The sequence below is a fragment of the Rhinatrema bivittatum genome, chromosome 14, assembly GCF_901001135.1.
Source record: "Rhinatrema bivittatum chromosome 14, aRhiBiv1.1, whole genome shotgun sequence".
NCBI lineage: Eukaryota > Metazoa > Chordata > Amphibia > Gymnophiona > Rhinatrematidae > Rhinatrema > Rhinatrema bivittatum.
In genome coordinates, this window is record NC_042628.1 from 73,975,796 (window position 1) to 73,999,313 (window position 23,518).

Sequence of the window (23,518 nt, forward strand, 5' to 3'; positions counted from 1 at the left end):
ACTCACCCCAACCAGGCCGCTTCAGTACTCGCCGGGGGACAGCGTCGTGTTGCTTTTTCAAAAAAAAAAAATTTGAGGTAAGTTCTCGCGGCGGCGGCTCGGCGGCGCGGTTTGATTGTGTTTGTCGGCTCCTTCTTCCCTGATCGCCGCGGTCGGCTCCTTCCTCCCTGATCGCCCCTGATCGCCGCGGTCGGCTCCTTCCTCCCTGATCGCCGCGGTTTTCCGGTGAGTTGATTTAAAAAAAAAAAAAAGACATTTTGATTTTAGAGGCTTTCAGTTTATTTTCAGTTCGGGGGCGCAGACCGGCCCGGCCTGCCGCGTGGCGCGGCCTGTCGGGGGCGCGGACCGGCCTGGCCTGCCGCGTGGCGCGGCCTGCAGAACGGCGCGTGGGTCTCACGGGAGAGTTCTCGCTCCCTAGGCGGCGCGGTTTGACCTGGCCTGCCGCGTGGTGCGGCCTGGGTGGCCTGCGGGGCGGCGCGCGCGGCTCACAGTGGTGAGGGGGCAAGAGGAGGTGCGGCCTGGGCGGCCTGCGGGTCGGCGCACGCACGTGGAGCTGGGTCCATCGGGGGACGCGCGAACGGGTGCTCGGTAGGCTGATCGGGATGCCGGTCGCGCTGGGGGCCCCTCCCACGGCGTTACCCGCAGTGGCTACAGGCAGAGGCAGCATAAGACGCCATCTTAGCCGGTCGCCCTGGTTGGCTCGCCATCCTCCCTCTCTCTCTCTCTCTCTCTCTCTCTCTCTCTCCCCATAGCACACGGGACGGAGACTGTGTGTACGCCCGCGGGCCCTTCGGGGGAGGGAGCAGAGAGCATCTCAGGTTCCAAAAAGAGCAGTGGCTCGGTGCTAGGGCTGCATCGCATGCAGAAGGTGTGCTCAATTCAGCTACTTGGGGATGCTACCTAAGTCGGATACCTCCCGCTTTTATTTTGCCCATACTACGTAGGGCTGGCGGAGGCCTTAGGTCTCGCAGGCGTACAGCAGGAGAGGCCTGGGGGCCACTGCGGGATCTTTGCGGGCAAGGCAGGCTCGGAGGGCCCTCCCGCCACATGATACCTCGGCTTCCTTAGAGGACACGTCGGAACAGGAGGTTTTGGAGAGCCTGTCCCCACCCCCGAGGGGGCTAGAGGTAGACGGAGCCATGCCGCCAGGGTCTCTTCCATAGGGCCGATCTTAGACCCTTCATACCAGCGGGCCTGGAGCACTTAGGGATTCTCCTGAGAAGTCTAGGCTCGCTCCCATGGACCTGGAGGACGTCTGGGAAGTCCTGCGAGCTCCCAGGGTGGACGCAGACGTGGCAGCGGTCATGAAGCGCCCAACCATACCGGTCCTACGGCTCTGTAGGGTCTTCAGGATAGGTTCTGGAGGGTCTTCAGGATCGAAAGTCGGAGATCCAATTGAAGAAGATCCCTGAGGTCTCGGCCCTAGGGGTTCTGGACAGCATTTGGCAGTATTTGTCAAGAGCCGGTCTAGGCTAGGTCCTACGACTTCTGGCCAATGAGGGCCAGTCGGAAGAGGAGGCTCGCCAGGCGGACACCGAGAGCCGGTAATGGTCTACAGTGCAGGTGCCCGGTATGATCGTCTGCGGACCTCGGCACGCTCCGTGGCTGCTACGGGCTCGACGAGTCGATTGCTGTCGGTGCAGGATGAGTCGGCGGATGGTGCGCCCGGGTCCATGCCGGGGTCCTTCAAGGAGAAGCTGCGGTTCGGGAAGGAGTTGGAGAAGATGGTTTAACTTCGATGGAAGTTAGTCCCGCCCCAGGTCATCCTTCTAATCCAGCCCTAAACTGGTGGGCTCGTGCCCAGGGGCTCCTTCCCCTCGGTCCCCCGGACATCAGGAGACTCTGTTTGGCTCTCTTCTCAGAGGAATGGGCCAGGGTCACGTCAGAGCGCGGAGTACTGCCGGTAGTCAAACACCGTACGGGGATGCAGACAAACACCGAGCGGTCCAGTGGACCTTGCAAAGATGGTTCGATCTGGGAGCAGTGGGGCCGGTCCCGCATCAGGAGCGGGGAAACGGACATTTCTCCACTTCCTTTGTAGTTCCATAGCAGGAAAGACACTTCTGGCCCATACCAGATCGCAAGTGGGTCAACAGATGGCGGCGTCTCCCGTTCTTCGTAAGAGGGCGCCATGGCTGGACGGGAGTTCCCGGCATCCCTGAATCTCCCGGAGGCTTATCTGCGTGGCGGGTCCAGTGCAGATCTCCAGAAACATCTCCGGTTCTTCGTCGGGAAGGACAGGCGTGCAGTGTCCAGCCTTGAGGACTATTACCAGGGGCATAGTGGTCGTAGCGGCACAGCCGCGGAGGGAGGACCACTGTTACCCTTGTACCTGGACGGTTGACTCTTCTGTCGCAGTCGGAGCCCCTCTGTGGGGTCGCCATCACTAGCGACTGCAGTGGCAAACGTCACGAGGAGTCCTCTCGTTCCCGGTCAATCACGGGAGTTCTCTAAGAGCGTTGTTCGATACTACCCAGGGAACGGTATTCCGTTCGTCGGAGTGGGGCCACACTTGATCCATCACAATCCGCTTTGCTCTCCCGATGGAGCCCAGTGTCGGTACAGTCCTTCTCCCGTCACCATGGACAAAGCCAGAATGGACGGGGCTCACCACAGATGCAAGTTTCGTTGCTCTGGGTTGGAAGGCTGTTCAGGACCGTTGGGCTGCTTCCGAGTCGCATCAGCCGATCTATGGAGAGTCGGTCCGGGTCCTCTCAGACAACGCGACAACGGTGATCTCAGCATTAGGCACTGGGGATCCAGAAGTCAGGTGGTGGTCTTCGAGGCTAGTAGCCTGCGGCAGTAGATGGAGTGCCACCTGCTGCGCTTAGCGGCGTCTCGCGTAACAAGGGTCGGCGACATTCAGGCGGATTTCAGGCGCCAGTGTAGGTCCAGGAGAATGATTTCTGACAGCAGGGCCTCCCATCTCATCTGCGTCGCATGGGACACGCCGGCCAGGGACCTGAGGGCGATGTTCCAGACTTGGCCCGCCGGAGGGAAAAAAGGGGCAAGAGGAGTAGATGCCCTAACGTTGCCGTGGTCCACGAGGATTCTTCGGTACGTCTCCCTCCTTGGCCTCTGATCAGCGGAATCCTTCGGCGCCTGGAGTTCTATCCATCCACGGTGGTTAGAGTACCTCCTGGGTGGCCAGGAAGGCCCTAGTTGCCTATTTCCTCGACCTGGCGGTGGAGGGACCGGGGTGCTTGCCGTGTCTTCCGGTTTCCTCCTCCAGACTCCTATGTGTTTTCGATCAGGTAGATCACTTGAGCGGGCGGCATGGTTTTTGAATGGCATCGCATAAGGGGGCAAAGGCTACTTTGCCGCGATGGTACCGCCTTTCTGAGATCACGGAAGGAGTCAACTTGCTTGACATGGTGTGCGTTTGCAATATCTTCGATTCCTGGTTCGTTTAACAGTCGATCCCCGTTACTCGGGCTTCCGTTTTCAGCTATTTGCCTTCTACACCGTGGTTTGACACTCGGTCTATCCTGTGGCTATCCTGGGGTTACCTAAGGGTTCAGGTAGCGGTTCTCGGTGAAGTTCGGGAGTTATTGTTATTGAAGAGAGATTTTAGCGGTACGACCGGTTTGGACCCGGGTCCCGGAGGGGCGGATCACTTGCGGATACCTTGAAGGTTCAGTGTCCTTCCTGGTTTTGGAGTGTGATCCTCGTAGCCCTGAGTGCTCCTCCCTTCACACTATTTCAAACAGGCAACCTTCAGGTCCTTCAGTGGAAGACAGTGTTCTGGGTGGCGGTTGCGTCTGCCAGAGGAGTGTCAGGGGTTTTAGGCCCTATTTTGCAGGGAATTTTCTTGCGAATACTGGAAGCCGGGGAGACGCTGCGGGGGGGACGCTACGCATGGTTCCCTTATTTCTCCCACAGGTGGTATTCTCCTTGCACCGGGACGTGGAACTTCCTTCCTTCAGGATCTCTAGGGATCGGAGCCATCGGCAAGCGATCTGAGGACGTGGAAGTGCGCGAATATTTTTCCGCCGGTAGTGGGGGGTGTCAAATATACTCACCCCTTTTTGGTTTGTCAGGGCCACAGGAGGAGTAATAGGGCCTCCAAGGCTACCCTGGCTTGCTGGTTGAAGGTGATTTTCGGGTCCGCTTCATTCCCTTTGCGGTAAATGGGTACAGCGAGGGCTCAAGGGCTGTTCGAGGTCCCAGGCGGCGTCCTGGGATAGTGTATGTGGACCTCTGCACTGGGGAATTGCAGAGTTGTCTCTCTTAGCATCCTGGGATACTTTTGCGTGTCATTGCGTGTCATTATATTTTGGATGTTCGGGGTGCAAGGGATGGCAACTTCGGAGCAGGTGTTTTAGAGCAGGCCTCTCCGGATCCCATCCCAAGTAATATCAGCTCTGGTACATCCCAGGAGTCTGGACTGATCCGGTACGTACAGGGAAAGGAAAATTAGGGCTTACCTCCGATAATTTTCGTTCCTGTAGTACCAAGGATCAGTCCAGAGTCCCGCCCTCTGTGTTTCTCAGTTTTCGGAGAGTCCGCTGTGTGTGTGTGTTCTTTCTGTTATGCAAATGTTGCGTGATTTCTTATTTGATTAGCTATATGCTAATTTCTCTTCCGGGGCTAGTCTCGTGTTGGGGACTGTGGGCCCGGAGTTCCTCCGGTTCCTAGGCTGGGGGTTTTTAGTTAGTATTTAGTTGTCAGAGTTCTGCTTTGACATTGCGTTATACTGACAGGCTGTGGGTGGCACCCTGGTGTATATAGGGGGAGCCTGACAAGTTTGGCTCTGTCTCCATCTGCTGGTGCGGAGGCACAACCCAGGAGTCTGGACTGATCCTTGGTACTACAGGAACGAAAATTATCGGAGGTAAGCCCTAATTTTCCTTTAGGATAAAAAAAAAAAAGTCAAGGACAAGGAAGTTCTTTGGCCTCCCAGGGGGTTGCTAGGTCCTGAGGGGACCGTTCCTCCTGGTGTTTAGAGGCAGCTGCTAGTAAGGGTCGAGGGCCCTGTAACTTAAATTCAAGCAGCCCTGGGGTGATACTGGGGAGCCCGGCTCACTCATCCCAGCAGGACCAGAACCAAGGACAGCGATCGGGCAAGTTTTCTTTGCTTTAAAAAAAAAAAAAAAAAAGTTTGTTAATCTTGGCGTGCCGACTCTCCCTTCCTTTCCTGCTAGGGCCGGTTAAGTGCGCCGCCATTTTTCGAATAGACTTAGTTTTTGGGTACTTGCCAGGTTCTTATGGCCTGGATTGGCCACTGTTGGAAACAGGATGCTGGGCTTGATGGACCCTTGGTCTGACCCAGTATGGCAATTTCTTATGTTAAGTTTTTTTTCAATAGTATATCCACAGTGGCTTTTGAAGAGAATACTGCAGGGGTGTATCTAGGGTGACATGAGCGTTGAAATTTGACTCAGTTTCCATCTGTTGGCAGGGAAGCATAACCCATTGGTCCTGAGTCCATCTGTCTACACTAAGGAAAATGAAATTTTCCCTATGGGGCCAATCCTGGGATCAGTTCTTTCAGGATGCCAGGAGATCATTCAGGGGTGCTGCCGGCGGTAGCGCAGCAGGAGTTAAGTCCTTGCAATGAGGTGAGGCTGGTCCGTGCCGTCATTCCCATTATAGAGGGGGGTCACCTGGCATGGCTTTACGTGGAGTGGGCCAAGATTACTCAGGACCAGTGGGTTCTCAGTGTGGTAAAGGACGTCTACGCTTTAGAATTTGCTCGTCCAATCTGAGACTTGCTTCTAGTTTACCCTTGTGGTTCTGTAGACAAACAAATGGCGATTCGAGAGACACTGGGCTGTCTGTGAAAGCTGGGGAGTGGTAATTCCGGTTCCCCGTGAGCAGTTAGGCTTGGGAAGGTGTTCCATTTACTTCATGGTTCCAAAGAAGGAAGGCACTTTCCACCGATTCTAGACCTGAAAAAGGTAAAGGCAGCTCTCAAGGTACCATGTTTCCATATGGAGAAACTGAGGTTGGTTATTGCGGCGGTTTGCAAGGGAGACTTTCTGGAGTCTCTAGATCTAACTGAGGCATATTTGCACATTCCCATTCCGCCAAAGTCTCAGCATTTTCTGCGGTTCATGATTCTGAGTCAACATTTTCAGTTTCAGGCCCTTCCTTTCTGGTTGGCCACGGCACCACGTGCTTTCACCAAGGTGATGGTGGTGGTGGTGGCAGCGGCCTTGCGTCAGGAAGGGGTTCTGGTGCGCCTTATCTGGACAACTGACTTATCAGGGCGAAATTGGAGGTTATTTGTCGCAAGTCAGTTCAGAAGATATTCTCGAGTTGCTCGGCTGGGTGGTGAATGTGGTAGTCAACTGCAACCGGCACAGTCCCTGGAGTATCTGAGAGCTCAATTTGACTCTGACAGGCAAAGTGTTTCTTTCGGAGGAGCATGTTCGGAAGCTGCAAGGGCAGATCTGGGGTAACCGATGCCCAAGGTCTGGGACTATTTGCAGGTTCTGGGTTCTATAGCTTTGACCCTGGATTTGGTTCCGTGGGCGTTTGCTCATAGGAGACCCTTGCAGAGGGCTTTTCTGGCATGGTGGAACCCGGTCTCAGAGGAGTTTCATCTTCCATTGCTGCTGGAGGGATTCACTCGGGAGAGTCTGTTCTGGTGGCTTCTAAGTTCCGGTGGAGTCTAAGTTCCAATCTCATTCGGGGGCTAGATCTTGAAGTTCCGGATTGAGTAGTGCTTACAACCGATGCCACTTCTTCTGGTTGAGGAGCAGTTTGTCAGCAAGTGTCAGCTCAGGGTGGCTGGTCCATGAAAGAGTCTGCTTGGTCTATCAATCGGTTAGAGACCAGAACGGTCTGCCTACCTTATGGGCTTTTCTGCCATTGGTGAGAGGTTGTTCGGTGCAGGTACCGTCGGACAATGCGATGACGGTAGCTTACATAAATCGGGGTGGAACCAACAGCAGTAGCCCAGGAGGCACAGGAGTTGGTTCTCTGGGCGGAACAACACCTGGAGAGGATTGTGGCATCACATATAGCTGTGGCCGAAAACATTCAAGCGGATTATTTGAGCTGCAGGATATTTGATCCAGGTGAGTGGAAGTTGTTGGAGTCGGCGATGCAGCTCATTCGCGAAAGGTGGGGCTCCCCCCATGTGGACCTAATGGCGACTCATCAGAATGCCAAGGCATTTCGGTTTCTTAATCTGAGAAGGGAGCACAGGGCCAAGGGTGTCTATGCTCTAGTAGTGCCTTGGCTGTGGGAGGTTCTGCTTTGTTTTTCCTCTGTGGCCATTTCTGGGCAAGGCGTTGCGTCGGTTAGAGAGGCATCAAGGCTCTGGAGTGGCCTCATTGCACATGGTTCGCAAACCTGATCAACTTTGCAGTGGATGGTCCAATTCACTTCAGTCACTTAGTGGGCTGCCTTCGTCAGGGATCCATATTTTCAGATCAGGCCATTCGCTTTTGTCTAGCGGCATGGCTTTTGAGAGGCGGCAATTGAGGTATAAGGGTTATCCCGAGGCGGTTATTTCTACGCTGCTACAAGCTAGGCGATCTACTACTTATCTTTCATACGTGCTGGTATGGAAGGTTTTTGAGTCCTGCCAAACTTCTGCCGTTTGCTTGTTTGCTTTGCTTTGCACCTCCACCAATGGACATCTGGTCCATTGGTGGAGGTGCTGGAGACAGAGAAATACTGAGGGACTGCAGGTGGCACCTCGTGTTATGTGGCAGTGTCAGTAAAACTTTCTCTGTCTCCATCTGTTGGAGGGGAGGCAAAACCCAGGAGTCTGGACTGATCTGGGTACGTACAGGGAGCCACCTTTATTGGAAAAAGTGGTCATGAAATACTATGTGCCCTGCTGCTTCTGTCTTTAAGAGAGAATAGAGGCAGCTTAGAAAGTTTTTTTTTCTCTGTCTCCATCTGCCGGGAGAAGGAACAACCTACTGGTCTGGTAGGACTATAGGAAAGGAATGAACGGTAGTTACAATTTTCACCTTTTTATCCCCACAGATATTGAGGTAAGCTGGCCAGGTCTATGTTTGTCTGCACAATAAGTTAGTTTAATCCTTTCTTCTCTAGATTAAATACTATTTATCATTTCTATAGCTGTACTAGATGTATACAGTAGACTTGCCTCCTTCACTTTCTCCTCAGATCTTATTAGGTTAATCTCTTATCGCCTTTTTTTTTTTTGCCCTGGACAGGGCAGCCTTTGAACTGGAGCTGCGGGCAGTAGTGCTGAAGGCATGTCGGGATTCCCTGCTGCAGGAGTGCCGTACCCTGGAGGATGAGGCATGTGCCAAGAAGCAGGAGCTGCAGGCACTGCAGCAGAAACACCAGCGCATCACAGACTTCCGACAACTTGTGGTGGGTACTGGGCAGGGAGACAGAAGAGAACTGCTGGTATGAGAGGACACGCAGGAGAGAAAACAAAAAAACAGCTGTTAGTCATGAGAGGGGCAAGGATACCTTGACTATAAGCTCCTCCTCAGCACTGTGTGTAACTGTGAAATACTTTTTTTTCCCCCTATTTTTTAGGCCCAGTAATTTCCTTCTGTCCTTTTTGGTTTCTATTTCAATCACAAGTGGCCTCTGGGTTACTACTTCATAAGCATTCATAGATATTTGGGGGTTTTGCCATACTTCTAACACCCCCTCCTAACTCAGCCATTGTAGGGATGGTCCTTGGCCAGCAGTTACAAATAATAGCAGCCTCTGGAACCCAGCACACTTCTTAAAGGAAATTGGTTCTTACCTGCGAACTTTCATTCCTGTAGCACCACAGATCAGTCCAGACTCCTGGGTTTATTCATCCGTGCCAGCAGATGTAGACAGAGAAAAGTAAAACTGACACTGCTTCATATACCCTGATGCCAGCTACAGATCCTCTGTATTGATCTGTACCCAAGCTAAATGCAACAAACCGTGCACTCAAACAAAAAAACCTTCCAAGAAAACTAGTAACAAATTTGGTAGATAAATCTTCTGCTATCTGAAATACACAAAGCTGAGCGGACAGCTCTCCACTTCCATAAATCGGGTGGGTTCTGGATTGATCCTTGGTACTACAGGAACAAAAATTAGCAGGTAAGAATCAATTTTCCTTTCCCTGTATGTACCCGGATCAGTCCAGACTCCTGAGATGTACCAAAGCTCCCTAATGAGGGTGAGACCTGGAGAATCCCGTTCGCAAGACACTTTCGCCAAATGACAGAGACTCACGATCCCCCTCATCCAGCCCAATAATGCCATGCAATTGTATGCAGAGACTTCCATGTCACCACTCTACAAATTTCTTGTGGAGAAACCAACTGGGCCTCTGCCCAAACAGGTCGCCTGAGACAGAGTAGAATGGGCCCTCAAACCTTCTGGAACTGGCTTACCCTTGAGGATGTAAGCCGATCCAATAGCTTCATTAGGCCACCTTGCAATAGTAGTTTTGGAGGCCTGAGAACCCTTCTTCGGACTATTCCACAAAACAAAAAGATGATCAGACCTAAAATCATTTGTGACTAAGATAGCGCAGCAAAGCTCTAAGGATGTCCAGCAGCCTAAGTTCTCATGCATTAGTCTCAGAAGCACCTAAGTCTGGAAAAGCCAGCAACTCCACCGTCTGATTAACATGGAAGGCGAATACCACCTTCAGGCGCTAAGACACGCCTACATCAGATATGTGAAGGAATGAATCTCAACACAACAGAGCTTGCAATTCCAAAATTCTCCTCGCAGAGCAAATGGCTCCCAAGAAAATGACCTTTAGAGTCAAATCCTAATGGGTCGCTCTGCGGATAGGTTTGAATGAAGCCTCATATAAACCCCGAAGAACGAGATTAAGGTTCCAAGGAGGACAAACTCTCCTCAAAGGAGGATGCAAATTCTTGACTCCTCGAATAAATCTGATCACTTCAGGATGAGAAGACAACCGGTACCCTCTCAAGTAAGCCAAGGCTGCCACCTGAAATCTAAGAGTTGAAAGTGAGGCCTTTGACTAACCCCTCCTGAAGGAACGACAAGATGTGGGACCGCAAAGTCCGTAAGGCCTGCACTCCCTTAGCCACACACCATGACTCAAGCTTTCCAGACTCGGATATACGATAAGAAGGTGGACTTCTGTCTCGCTTGTGGAAGGGTAATAATCACCACATCCGGGTACCCCCTGTTCCTCAAATGTCTCCTCTCAAAAGCCAAGCCGCAAGACAAAAGCGATCTGCCTGGTCGGAAAATATGGGGCCCTGCTGCAGAAGACGAGGGAGGTGACTGAGACACAAAGGTCCCACGATTACCCAGTTGACCAGATCTGTGAACCACGGCCAGCGAGGCCACTCCAGGGCCACCAGCAAACATCCCCCGGATGCCTCTCTATTCGCCGCAAGACCTTGCCTACCAGAGGCCACGGGGGAAAACTTACCATGGCCTCGGAGTTCTTCTGTAACACTAGAGCATCTATACCCTTGGCCCTGTACTCCCCTCCATCTGCTGAAAAAACGAGGAGCCTTCACATTGTGCAGAGTCGCTATCAGATCGACATGAGGATGAACCCTTTTCTCGCAAATGAGCTGCATCGCTATGTCCAACAATTCCCATTCTCCTGGATCGAGAAGACTGCGACTGAGAAAATCTGCTTGGACATTTTCGACTCCTGTGATATTCGATGCTACTATCTGAACCAGATGCTGTTCCACCCAAAGGATAAACTCCTGAGCCTCCTGTGCTACTGAATGACTCTTGGTGCCACCCGGCCGTCGCATTGTCCAACAGAACTCATACCGAAAGCCGTTGAACCAAAGGCCGAAAGGCAAGTAACGCTAACTGTACCACCCTGGTCTTCAAGCGATTGATAGACTAAGAAGCCGCCTCCGCCGACCAGGTGCCCTGGGCTGCTTTTCTCTGGCATACTGCTCCCCATCCAGATAGACTGGCATTGGTAGTAAGGATGATCCAATCCAGAGCCTCCAACACGACCCCCCCCACACCAGTTGGGTATCTGAAGCCACCAAGACAAGACTGTCCCTGGCAGAAGTAGTGAGAGACACAGGTTGATGAAACTCCTCTAATAAACTCTCTGAAGTGGTTGCATATGAGCAAAGGCTCATGGTACCAGGTCCAGCGTGGAAGTCATTGAACTGAAGACCTGCAAGAAGTCCCAAGCTCTGGGTATGTGCAACTTTGACAAGTGCCGAACTTGATTTTGTAACTTGTGTGTTCTCTCCTCCGGGAAGACCTTGGCCTGAATCATGTCAAAACGCACCCTCAAGTACTCCAGATTTTGGGACGGGATTAAGTGGCTCTTCGCTAAATTCACCACCCAGCCTAGAAATTGCAGAGTCTGAAACACTGTGTGTAGGGCAGAGTGACAACTGTTCTCAGAGTTCTCCCGTATGAGCCAATTGTCGAGATAAGGATGGACCAAGATTCCCTGGCGCCGCAAAGTCACTGCCACGACCACCATGACTTTGGTGAAGGTACGGGGTGCCGTGGCCAGCCCAAATGGAAGCGCCTGAAACTGGAAATACTGCCCTAAGACCATGAACCTCAGGTAGTGTTGATCTTGCCAAATTGGAATGTGTAGATACGCCTCAGTGAAGTCCAGAGATGCCAGGAACTCCTGAGTGTGTACAGCTGCTATCACCAGCCATAATGTTTCCATGCAAAATTGAGGAACCTTCAACGCCACATTCACGCGCTTCAAAGTCCAGAATGGGGTGAAAAGTTCCCTCCTCCTTCAGAATGACGAAGTAATTGGCATATTGACCCGTCCGGATTTCATCCTGAGGCACTGGGACCATGGCCCCCAAGCGCTACAACCTGTCTAGAGTCTCTCACACCACTGTGCAATTTTGCAACGAGCCGCAGGGGAGATAAGAAACAGGTCACGCACGGGACGAGCAAATTGTAATGTGTGACCTTCTCTTATTACGCTGAGGACCCACTGGTCCTGAGTGACCTTGGCCCACTCCTCGTAAAAGTGAGTCAGATGGCCCCCCCCCCCCCCTATAAAAGAAATGACGGAGTGACCCGGCCTCGCCGCATTGTGCAGTCTTGGACCCAGAGGAACCTCCGCTGATGGGGGTTCTGAAGGGCCAACGTCCTCCGCGAAAGGACTGTCCCCAGAAAAAAGCCTCTGCACCGCTGAAGGCCCGCCTCAGCTGACGAGTTCTCCTCCTTATTGTCCTGAAAACGCAGATGTGATGGAAAATTTAGTTTGCCCCTAGGTTTGTCCTCAGGCAATTTATGCTCCTTATTGTCACCTAATTGCTTCACTAGATGTTCCAGGTCCTCCACAACTAAGAGGCAGCCTTTAAAAGGTAAAGAATCCAGCTGGGATTTAGACAAAATATCTGCCAACCAGTTACGGAGCCACAAGAGACGCCGTGCGGAAACCGCAGCTCCTTTTTGAAGGAGTTAATAAACATGTGGATAAAGGTGAACCGGTAGATATAGTATACTTGGATTTTCAGAAGGCGTTTGACAAAGTTCCTCATGAGAGGCTTCTAGGAAAAGTAAAAAGTCATGGGATAGGTGGCGATGTCCTTTCGTGGATTGCAAACTGGCTAAAAGACAGGAAACAGAGAGTAGGATTAAATGGGCAATTTTCTCAGTGGAAGGGAGTGGACAGTGGAGTGCCTCAGGGATCTGTATTGGGACCCTTACTGTTCAATATATTTATAAATGATCTGGAAAGAAATACGACGAGTGAGATAATCAAATTTGCAGATGACACAAAATTGTGCAGAGTAGTTAAATCACAAGCAGATTGTGATAAATTGCAGGAAGACCTTGTGAGACTGGAAAATTGGGCATCCAAATGGCAGATGAAATTTAATGTGGATAAGTGCAAGGTGATGCATATAGGGAAAAATAACCCATGCTATAATTACACGATGTTGGGTTCCATATTAGGTGCTACAACCCAAGAAAGAGATCTAGGTGTCATAGTGGATAACACATTGAAATCGTCAGTTCAGTGTGCTGCGGCAGTCAAAAAAGCAAACAGAATGTTGGGAATTATTAGAAAAGGAATGATGAATAAAACGGAAAATGTCATAATGCCTCTGTATCGCTCCATGGTGAGACCGCACCTTGAATACTGTGTACAATTCTGGTCGCCGCATCTCAAAAAAGATATAATTGCGTTGGAGAAGGTACAGAGAAGGGCTACCAAAATGATAAGGGGAATGGAACAACTCCCCTATGAGGAAAGACTAAAGAGGTTAGGACTTTTCAGCTTGGAGAAGAGACGACTGAGGGGGGATATGATAGAGGTGTTTAAAATCATGAGAGGTCTAGAACGGGTAGATGTGAATCGGTTATTTACTCTTTCGGATAGTAGAAGGACTAGGGGACACTCCATGAAGTTAGCATGGGGCACATTTAAAACTAATCGGAGAAAGTTCTTTTTTACTCAACGCACAATTAAACTCTGGAATTTGTTGCCAGAGAATGTGGTTCGTGCAGTTAGTATAGCTGTGTTTAAAAAAGGATTGGATAAGTTCTTGGAGGAGAAGTCCATTACCTGCTATTAAGTTCACTTAGAGAATAGCCACTGCCATTAGCAATGGTTACATGGAATAGACTTAGTTTTTGGGTACTTGCCAGGTTCTTATAGCCTGGATTGGCCACTGTTGGAAACAGGATGCTGGGCTTGATGGACCCTTGGTCTGACCCAGTATGGCATTTTCTTATGTTCTTATGTTCTTATAATACGGGAAGACGTCAGCACCAAATCATGCAAGGCATCCGCCACATGAAGCTTCCAACCATTCGGCCTGACTCCTTTGGGAAATGCTGCACCCAGCGTATGCAAGGTCTCTGCATGAAGCTGGAACAAATGGCCTCCTGGAGACCCAAAGCCGAAACCTCAAAAATCCGCTTGACATGGACCTCCAGCTTGCGGTCCTGAACATCCTTCAGCACTGCTGCTTCCGCAACCAGAATGGTCGTCATCTTTGTGACAGCCGAGACCGCCACATCCACCTTGGGAAGCGCAAAGAGATCCAAGGTATGCTCTGACAAAGTATAAAGCTTCGCCATTGCCCTGCCTACTCACAAACCAGCATCCGGCGTGCCCCATTCCTGGTCCACCATCTTTAGACGCATGATATGGAAACCCGGAAGGAGGGTTCCTCATGCCCTCCAGGACTGGATGTGCTCCCATCTTTGAGAGTTTTTTCCGGTGGAGGCTGGAGCCCCAGCTCCTTCAGAACCTGGGGAATTAGAGTGGCAAGTTCCTCCCTGCGGGACAAATGCAGGATTTTGGGGTCATCTCCCTCGGCCGCCGGCACCGGGTCCACATCATCCCCCTGCATCACGTCCGTAACCACCATGTCTACCGCTTGGTCCCCCGAGAGCGCTACCCCCAGATCAGAGACATCATCCTACAGAGCTGGACAAGCTGAATGCAGAACCCTGGTGCCGGAAGTGCTCTGCAACGGCCCAGGACCGACCGGACAAGATCCCAACTCTGGATATAAAGCGGGAGGGTCTTGACCCCCCTGCTGGAGCCCAAGCCTCTCTTGCTGCACTAAATAGTCTTTGTGCAAGAGCAGAATGAATTTGGGCGAGAAGGGATGCAGCACCGCGGTGAGAGATTGTGGCCACTACATGTCCTCACCCGCAGGTATAGACCCGGGTGGACTGGGAAAAGCACTGGAGGAAAATCCCCCATCAGTCTCCGATAGGGCAGGCCTGACGGCTGGGGATTCCAAAATGGCTGCCGTTCCTGCGGTTATAGGAGCAGACAGCTGCACGCGGGTTGAGCCGTCGAAAGCTGCAGCAGTCGGGGTGGCCGCGAATTTCCTTCATTTCACGGGTGCTGGGAGTTTGGAGGGCCCCTCCCTCTCGAAATGCAGGCTGCACAAAGACCGTGGCGATTAAACTATGCAGGGGCTGCTCCACACGTGCTGTAGGCCGACCCCCCCCTCACCATCTGCCCGCAGAAGGAAAAAGAAACCCGGGCCGAACAAAAGACACCCCGAGAGAAAACAGCATCAACACCCACACAGGGTGGGGTGGGGAAGAGAGAGAGCTGACCTTACTGCTGACCTCTGCTACGCCTTAGTTTTTTTTTTGTTTGGTTTTTAACAAAAAACAACTTTAAGCAGCCTCACCGCAGTTCCCTGCACCTAATACTGAAGAGAGCTGTCCAGCTCAATTCAGCAAATTAAGAAAAGGAGAGGAAAAGACAAAGTGAGCCAAAAGAAGTCACCTCAGATCCCTCGTGAAGGGGAGGGATCTGGACCACCAGATGTGCACCCCACGGCTAAACCTGGACCGGGTGTACAAAAGGGTCACCAATCCCCCCCCAGCACATCCACCTCAACCAAACAGGGTAGGGTTCTCTCACTAGGAACCCCGGCCCCTGGGAGGAAGGCTCAAAGAAACAAAAAGTTAGAAAAAAATACTGGGCACGCTGAACAAACTGCAGGTGGCACCAGAGTATATGAGGCAGTGTCAGTTTTACTTTCTCTGTCTCCATCTGCTGGCACGGATGAATAATCCCAGGAGTCTGGACTGATCCGGGTACGTACAGGGAACCTAAGTCCAACCAGTGGACATCACCACTGAGTGGTGGTAGAGACTCCCTCCTGCTCTCCTTTAAGGGCTGTGAATGTTTCCGCTGTAGTATCCTCCTAGTCTCAGCTAGTTGGAGAAACGGAAGGAGAGTCTTGAGAATCGAAGATAGGTTCCTCCACGTGGTTGCTTCCAACATTGCCACCAGGGATAGACATCTGGTGGCCCATCAGCAGAGCTGATCCAAGGGCAGCAGAATACCACAGAGTCTTAATTGTATGTTTTTTCCAGGAGAGGAAGCAGCAGCAAATTCAAATCCTAATCAAGGGGAACTCGTGCAGCAAATCCCAGTTACTGAAAAGCCAAAGAGAGGTGAGTGCCTTCAGTGATGTATAAACAGCAGGAATCTCCTAGAGTGCGGATAACCTGTGACTGTCAGGAAGATCACAGCGGAATAGGAGTAGTGTTGTGCACAGCATCTGGGAAAGGAACGGAGGGGTAAAAATGGAACAGGAGAGGAGCAAGCGGTGAAAACCTTGCAGGGGAGAGGAATAGGATGAAGAGACTGGAGGAGGGATATGATGAGCAAGGGATGAAAAAGTAGTGGGCAGAGTGAACAGGAAAGTTTGAAGAGTAGAGGCAATTAAGATGTGAAGAAAAACGTTTTTGGGATTGGGAGGGATGTTCTATAGTGAGAGAGAGTGGTGTAAGAGAGAAAAGGATATAGGAGAAAAGAGTGAAAGTTACAGCAATGCTTGTGCTACCAGTGTTGCTATTGAAGCCCCTCTGCCCTTTCTCTCTCAGGTACAGCAGTTTATTCAGCGTCGGCTGCTGAGCCCACAGAAAGATGTGGAGGTGGAGGTCCAGCAGCTTTGTGGCGGTGTTGAACGGGAGCTCAAGTTATTTTCCAGAGTCTTCCTCCCCTGCCTTCTGCACCGCATCATCAATGGGTAAGACCCCCATCTGCGCCCTCTGTCCCTTCCTGCACAGTGTGCGTCTAAACGAAACAATTCTGCCACACATCCATTAACGGATTGCAAAGGACATTTCAAGGCTCCAGCAAGAATCTTCTGGCAGCTGCTGACTTTGGTTTTATGTCGGCCCGCTGAACTTCTCCTGTAGCTGGCGATCCTGCATAGTTCAGGAAATTTAGTTGCCAGCACTGTCAAGCTAATTTTAAAACGAACACACGTACGCCCATACACACACGTATTAGCAGGCAAGCACAGGTACACTGAAATTTTAAATCGTGCAGGCTTAAGTTTTAAAATACGCCATTCCCTGTCCGTAGCCAGATCAGTCCAGACTCCTAGGCAAGGTTTGCGTCACCTTATTTCTCTTTCTCCGGCGCTGGTGGTGCAGGGAGGCAGCTCGGGGCATCATTCTCCTTAATACACCAATTGTGTATAAGTATGCTCCTAATTTTAAGAGATTACTCGAGTAAAGCTAGCGCATGTGACTTTCATAGGACCTTGTTGGTTTTTATGCATGTATGTAAGCAGATTTTACAACATGCTCATGCAAGGGACATTCCCATTTCCTGTTCATATCCAGATCAATCCAGACAAGTAGTTTATGCTTCACTACCAGCAGATGGAGACAGAGAGCAAAACTTTGAGGAATGGCACCCAAAGCGCATGTTGTAAGACCTGCTGTGTTTGGTCCGCGCTGCTCAATAGTAGGTCCCTGTGCTCTGCCTGTGGAGAAGGCCCAGGGGCACTTGTGGAAAAGAGGGCTGCTTTTACGGAGATGGGGGGGGGGGATCCTAGAGAGCTTCCGTTCCTGCAGAAGATCACAGACAGGGGCCTGCAGCCGCCGGACATGCCAGGGATTCTCCCCCCTCCTTTGTCTCGTGTAGTGCAGGAGGGACAGGAGGGGGAGGCAGAGTCGGAGGACAATTTGCTAGAGTGGGAGATGACAGATTCGGAAGATTTCTCGCCGGAGTTTGTGTTGCTCCTTCATAAGGCCTTCCTGGTGTGGAAGTGGTTGGGGGCTAAGCAACCTCCCCGTTGAACTTAAGTGTCCTAAAGTGGCACCTGCTGGAGAGTCCGGGGACCTGCTGCACCACCTAGGTCTCAGTCGCGCAGATTTGGAGGCTGATCCCAGGGATCTAGGTGACTCTGATATACAGGAGGACCCTCCGGATTTGCATGGCATAGATCCAGTTGTGGATGCAGACGCGGCTCCAAATGCAGTCCCGTATGCGAATAAGGATCCGGATCAGGACGAGTTTCTGGTCTCCGAAGGAGACAAATCTAGGTTTGTCCATTTGTTTAAAAAAGAAGAATTACATCCTCTTATTCCTCAAGTATTACAAGAGTTGGGGGTTAAGGTGACTCAGGAGGAGTCAGATAATGAGATCGTGAACCCAGTTCTGGATGGGCTGTGAGGCCTTCCTAGTGCCTTTCCCTTGCCCAGGAAGATTCGCAAGTTAGTCAGTTTGGAAGTGGGGCTTTCCGGAAGTGAGTCTAAAGGTGGGCAGGGCCATGGCTAAACTTTACCCTCTAATGGAGGAGACTAGGGATGTGAATCGTGTCCTCGATCGTCTTAACGATCGATTTCGGCTGGGAGGGGGAGGGAATCGTATTGTTGCCGTTTGGGGGGGTAAAATATCGTGAAAAATCGTTAAAAAATCGAAAAATCGAAAAACCGGCACATTAAAACCCCCTAAAACCCACCCCCGACCCTTTAAATTAAATCCCCCACCCTCCCGAACCCCCCCCCAAATAACTTAAATAACCTGCGGGTCCAGCGGCGGTCCGGAACGGCAGCGGTCCGGAACGGGCTCCTGCTCCTGCATCTTGTCGTCTTCGGCCGGCGCCATTTTCCAAAATGGCGCCGAAAAATGGCGGCGGCCATAGACGAAAAAGATTGGACGGCAGGAGGTCCTTCCGGACCCCCGCTGGACTTTTGGCAAGTCTCGTGGGGGTCAGGAGGCCCCCCACAAGCTGGCCAAAAGTTCCTGGAGGTCCAGCGGGGGTCAGGGAGCGATTTCCCGCCGCGAATCGTTTTCGTACGGAAAATGGCGCCGGCAGGAGATCGACTGCAGGAGGTCGTTCAGCGAGGCGCCGGAACCCTCGCTGAACGACCTCCTGCAGTCGATCTCCTGCCGGCGCCATTTTCCGTACGAAAACGATTCGCGGCGGGAAATCGCTCCCTGACCCCCGCTGGACCTCCAGGAACTTTTGGCCAGCTTGTGGGGGGCCTCCTGACCCCCACGAGACTTGCCAAAAGTCCAGCGGGGGTCCGGAAGGACCTCCTGCCGTCCAATCTTTTTCGTCTATGGCCGCCGCCATTTTTCGGCGCCATTTTGGAAAATGGTGCCGGCCGAAGACGACAAGATGCAGGAGCAGGAGCCCGTTCCGGACCGCTGCCGTTCCGGACCGCCGCTGGACCCGCAGGTTATTTAAGTTATTTGGGGGGGGTTCGGGAGGGTGGGGGATTTAATTTAAAGGGTCGGGGGTGGGTTTTAGGGGGTTTTAGTGTGCCGGCTCACGATTCTAACGATTTATAACGATAAATCGTTAGAATCTGTATTGTATTGTGTTCCATAACGGTTTAAGACGATATTAAAATTATCGGACGATAATTTTAATCGTCCTAAAACGATTCACATCCCTAGAGGAGACCTTGATGCTCCTTCGGGTGCTGAAGATGGATGCGGCTGTTTCGGTGGTCACCTAAGAAGACGACCACCCGGTAGCGGGGTCAGCCGCTCTGAAAGATGTTCACGACCACAAATTGGAGATTCAGCTGAAGCGGATGTTTGAGGTTTCCACATTGAGTCTCCGAGCCGCGATTTCTGCTAGCATGATGCAGAGGGCTTGTTTGGGGGGTTTTTGAGTCTTGGTGTGTGGAACACAAGGTAGACCCTACTTGAGCATTGGTGTCTGATATCTTGTCCTTCTGCAGGCCAGTCTGGCTAAAGGCTTATTGTGCAGGTATCTGCCCTCTGTTGCTTCCGTGGTAAGATACGCGGGGTAGCCTTAGCCGCGTATCCGGACGTGGTACGTTTTCTCTGAGGGGCAAAACATTTGCGTCCTCCGGTCAGGAATCCTTGTCCATTGTGGAGCCTAAATTTGGGTCTCAAAGCTCTGTGTACGGCACTATTTGAACCTTTGAAGAGGGCGACACTCAAAGATCTTACATTAAAAGTGTTTTTTCTCGTGGCTAATTCCTCTGCGTGCCAGGTGTCTGAGTTTCAGGTGTTATCCTGCAGGGAGCCTTTCTTGAGGATTACGGATGCGGGAGTTTCTTTGTGGACGGTTCCTTCCTTTCTTCCAAAGGTTGTGTCCTCCTTCCATTTGAATCAGTCGGTGGAGCTCCTGTCTTTTCTGGATTGGACCGCTCCAATCCACAATCTAGAGATGTGGAATGTCAGTAAGTTTCACCACAAGAGAGATGTAGGGCGACTACTTTGAAGTCTTTGCACACCTTTACTAGACATTACCGGTTGGATGTCCATGCCCCGGGCTCTGGTGGCTTTGTTGAAGGTGTGATCCAAGTGGGATTCTCAGGGTCCCACCCCATGTAAGACAGCTCTGGTACATCCCAGGAGTCTGGATTGATCCGGGTTCCTATTGGCTTGTTCACGCAAAAACGGAAGAGGAGTGCATACGGTTGCTGGCTTGGGTGATAAATGTGGCGAAATGTTACCTAGTACCGACCCAGTCGTTGGATATCTGGGGGCATTGTTCGACAACCAGAAGGACAGGGTGTTTCTCACTCCAGACAGGTTGACAAAGTTACATGCGCAGGTGATGCATCTGTTGTGGCTATCGGTGCCAACAGCCTGGGAATATTTGCAGTTCCTGGGGTGCATGGCTTTCACATTGGATTTGGTTCCTTGGGCCTTCGTACACGTGAGACCATTGCAGAGCATTCTTTTGTGCAGATGGAATCCCGTGTCTGAGGAGTATCATCAGCCCTTGCCTCTTCTAGAAGAATCCAGGTCCAGTTTTTCATGGTGGCTTTCGCATCACAATCTGGAAAAGGGCGGTATCTGGAGAATCCAGACTGGGTGGTGGTGACTATAGATGCCAGCCTCAAGGGTTGGGGATCTGTGTGCCTGGGGAGGACTGCCCAAGGCCTCTGGTCAGTGCAGAAGAGCGCCTGGAAGGCTTCTAGCGGTCTGGGTGCAAGAAGCCTCCCTTCAGAGACAGGATGGTTCGGGTTTTCTCGGACAATGCGACGACAGTGGCATACATCAACCGGCAAGGAAGAACAAAGAGTCCAGCGGTGGCTCTGGAAGCGCGGCAGCTGTTTGTCTGGGCGGAGTGCCATGTCACGGGTGCGACAACGTGCAGGCGGATTTCCTGAGCAGGTAACAGTTGGATCCGGGGGAATGGGAATTGTCCCTGGAAGTTTGGGATTGCATCTGTGCCAGGTGAGGCGTACCCCAGTTGGATATCAAGGCGAAGTGGTCCAGCGCAAAGATGGTGAGGTTCTTCAATCACAGAAGAAAGGTCAGTGCAGTGAGATTGGATGCTCTGATGTGCCCATGGCCGACAGGAATACTTCTGTATGTGTTTCCCCTGTGGTCACTGGTTGGGCGAGTTCTGCGGTGCATAGTCACATCCGAGGCTGGTGGATCTGGTGATGCCAGAGTGGCCATGATGCCCATGATTCGCGGATCTCTAACATCTCAGGGTAGAGGGACCTCTCAGGATAGCCCATCTGCCACGCTTGCTTTATCAGGGGCCCATATTTTCAGATTGGAAGGATCACTTCTGACTCACGGCTTTTGAGAGGCGGCGACTGAGACTGAAAGGCTATTTGGAACTGGTTATTTCTACCCTCCTTCAGGCCCTGAGGCCTGCTATGTTTCTTGCGTATGTCAGGGTCTGGAGTCTTTGAGTTGTGGTTGGATCCTCTATCTATGGACATTCCTCATATTTTAGCCTTTTTTGCAGGAGGGATTGTCTAAGGGTTTGGTCTTTAACTGCCTCCGCATTCAGGTTTTCTGCCTTGGGTTCCCAGGGGCAAATTGTGGGGGAAGTCTGTGGCCTCTCACCCTGATGTGGTTCGATTCCTGAAGGGAATCAAGCATATGCGGCCTCCGGTTCAGAATTTGTGCCTGAATTGGAACCTCTGTGGTGTGTCTTTTGAGCCTTTGAGAAGGGCAAAGCTGAAGGACCTCACGTTGATAGTGTTTCTGGTGGCCATATATTCTGCTCAGCGGATTTCTGAATTGCAGGCTCTGTCATGTAGGGACCCTTTTAAATGTATTTCTAATGATGGGGTCACGTTTCAAACGGTGCCTTCTTTTTTGCCGAAGGTGGTGTCCTCTTTTCATGTTTATCAGATGGTGGATCTGTTATGAATCTCCGTACGGAGTTAGCAATCTATTAGAAATCTGATGCTTGATGGGAGGAGCAGTCAGATAGGAGGAGCAGTCTGTAGAGAAAGCTCTGTATAACGGGCTTCTGGAGAGGGAGGAGTCAGCAATCTTGTAGTGTCTCAGATATCGTCTTGCTAAGGAGTAGCAGTCTGTAATGAATGAGATATAGTTGTGGGTGGATCCCTGGGCCGGTGGCAGATGACTTCGCCCCCGGGAGGATACTCCGAGAGGGACCACCGGCTAGGCTAGAGTATGGAGACAGACACAGATAGTTCTTTTATTAAACAGGTTATTAGAAACCACCAGAGGTGGCAGTAGTGAGCTGATATGCCCGGCAGGGCTGTAGTCCCTTAGGTACTGGAACAGCGATCCAGGATGGCTGAGCTGTTGAGAAACTATAGAAAGTGAGTAGGCAGAGTTCATGAACAGAACTAGATGACAAAACTCACGTAAGGTCTCAAGGAAGCTCAGGAGCTGGAAAGGATTAGGCCCTTGAGGAGCGAGTACCTGGTTCCAGGGTAGGCTCTGAGAGAGCGATGGTAACTCACAATTGTTTGTAGCAGCGATAGCTTCCAGGCAGTAGCGGATCTTCAGAGTGTCCAGGAACATGGGCCCTCGAGGAGCGAGTACTGGTTCCTATCTGCAATCTGAAAGTAAAGAAAAGAGCGAGGCCCCCGAGGAGCGAGTACCTCTGGTAAGTCCGAGGAGGCAGAGTAGCTTGGATAGCCGAAGCGAGTATGTATCCGTATCCTTGCTAACTCAGTTTGTTAGCGTTTTCAAAGACCTTTAAATATTGGAAGCAGATGATGTCATCTCAGGGGGATGCCCCTGAGGTTCGCGCCCTTGCTGGTACAAGAGTCTGGACGCGAGTGCGTGCGCCCCCTAGGCATCAGGACAAGATGGCGGAGTTGCAGTTTTGAGCCGGTCCGAGGATGCCGGAGGGAGGCGGCATGGAAACGCCACAGCAGCCAGCCGTCTATCAGACCCGGAGGGAGTCTCCACAGAGGTAAATAGGGCGGAGTCAGGACGTCGAGCAGCGACGGTCGCAACAGGATCTTCCAGCTGTTCCAGAGGGGTCTAAAGATTCTCCAGAGGAGAGGGAACTGCATCTTTTGGATGTGTGTCTGGAGGTCACAAATTATTTTCGGCAGTCTAATCACCTTTTTGTGCTGTTCGGAGTGCAAAGAAAGGTGATCAGGCTTCAAAGGACACAGTTTTGTGATGGCTAAAGGAGGCCATTTGCTCTGTGTACATTTGTAAGGGTTGCAGGATTCCAGTGGGGCTGAAAGCTCATTCAACAAGCACGCAGGCGGCTTCTTGGGCAGAGCGTCAGTTGCTCTCTCCCCAGGAGATTTGTAGAGCAGCGGTGTGGTCCTCGCTTCATACTTTCACCAGGCATTACCGTTTGGCTGTGCAGGAGGATGTGTCCTTTGAGAGTGTTTTATGTGCGGCTCTTTTGGGTTCCCGCCCAGTTTAGGGGTGCTTGGGTACATCCCATTTGTCTGGGCTGATCTGAGTATGAACAGGAAAGGAAAACTGGTCCTTATCTGCTCATTTTCGTTCCAGAGACCCTCCCTGTTGCTGCCAAAAGACTGGGTTTTCCTGATAGTCGATGTCAAAATTTCTATTCAGTTGTACGTATGTTTTTGGATATCTGGAGGTGACTGAGGCTCCAGCACAGGGGGTTCCAGCCCTGCTTTACCTGTTCGCCCTGAAGGGGGTTTTGAGGTT

General features: G+C 51.6%; 1 protein-coding gene across 3 annotated transcripts in view; it reads left to right on the forward strand.

The window, feature by feature from the left end:
- The window catches only part of HAUS5 (HAUS augmin like complex subunit 5), a 124,527-nt gene that overhangs the window by 81,563 nt on the left and 19,446 nt on the right, over positions 1-23,518 (forward strand). For all 3 annotated transcript variants that reach the window (XM_029576778.1, XM_029576780.1, XM_029576779.1), the window contains exons 14-16: positions 8,142-8,304; positions 15,739-15,819; positions 16,252-16,397. In XM_029576778.1, coding sequence (XP_029432638.1) covers positions 8,142-8,304; positions 15,739-15,819; positions 16,252-16,397 — 390 coding nt within the window. The remainder of the gene's footprint in view (positions 1-8,141; positions 8,305-15,738; positions 15,820-16,251; positions 16,398-23,518) is intronic.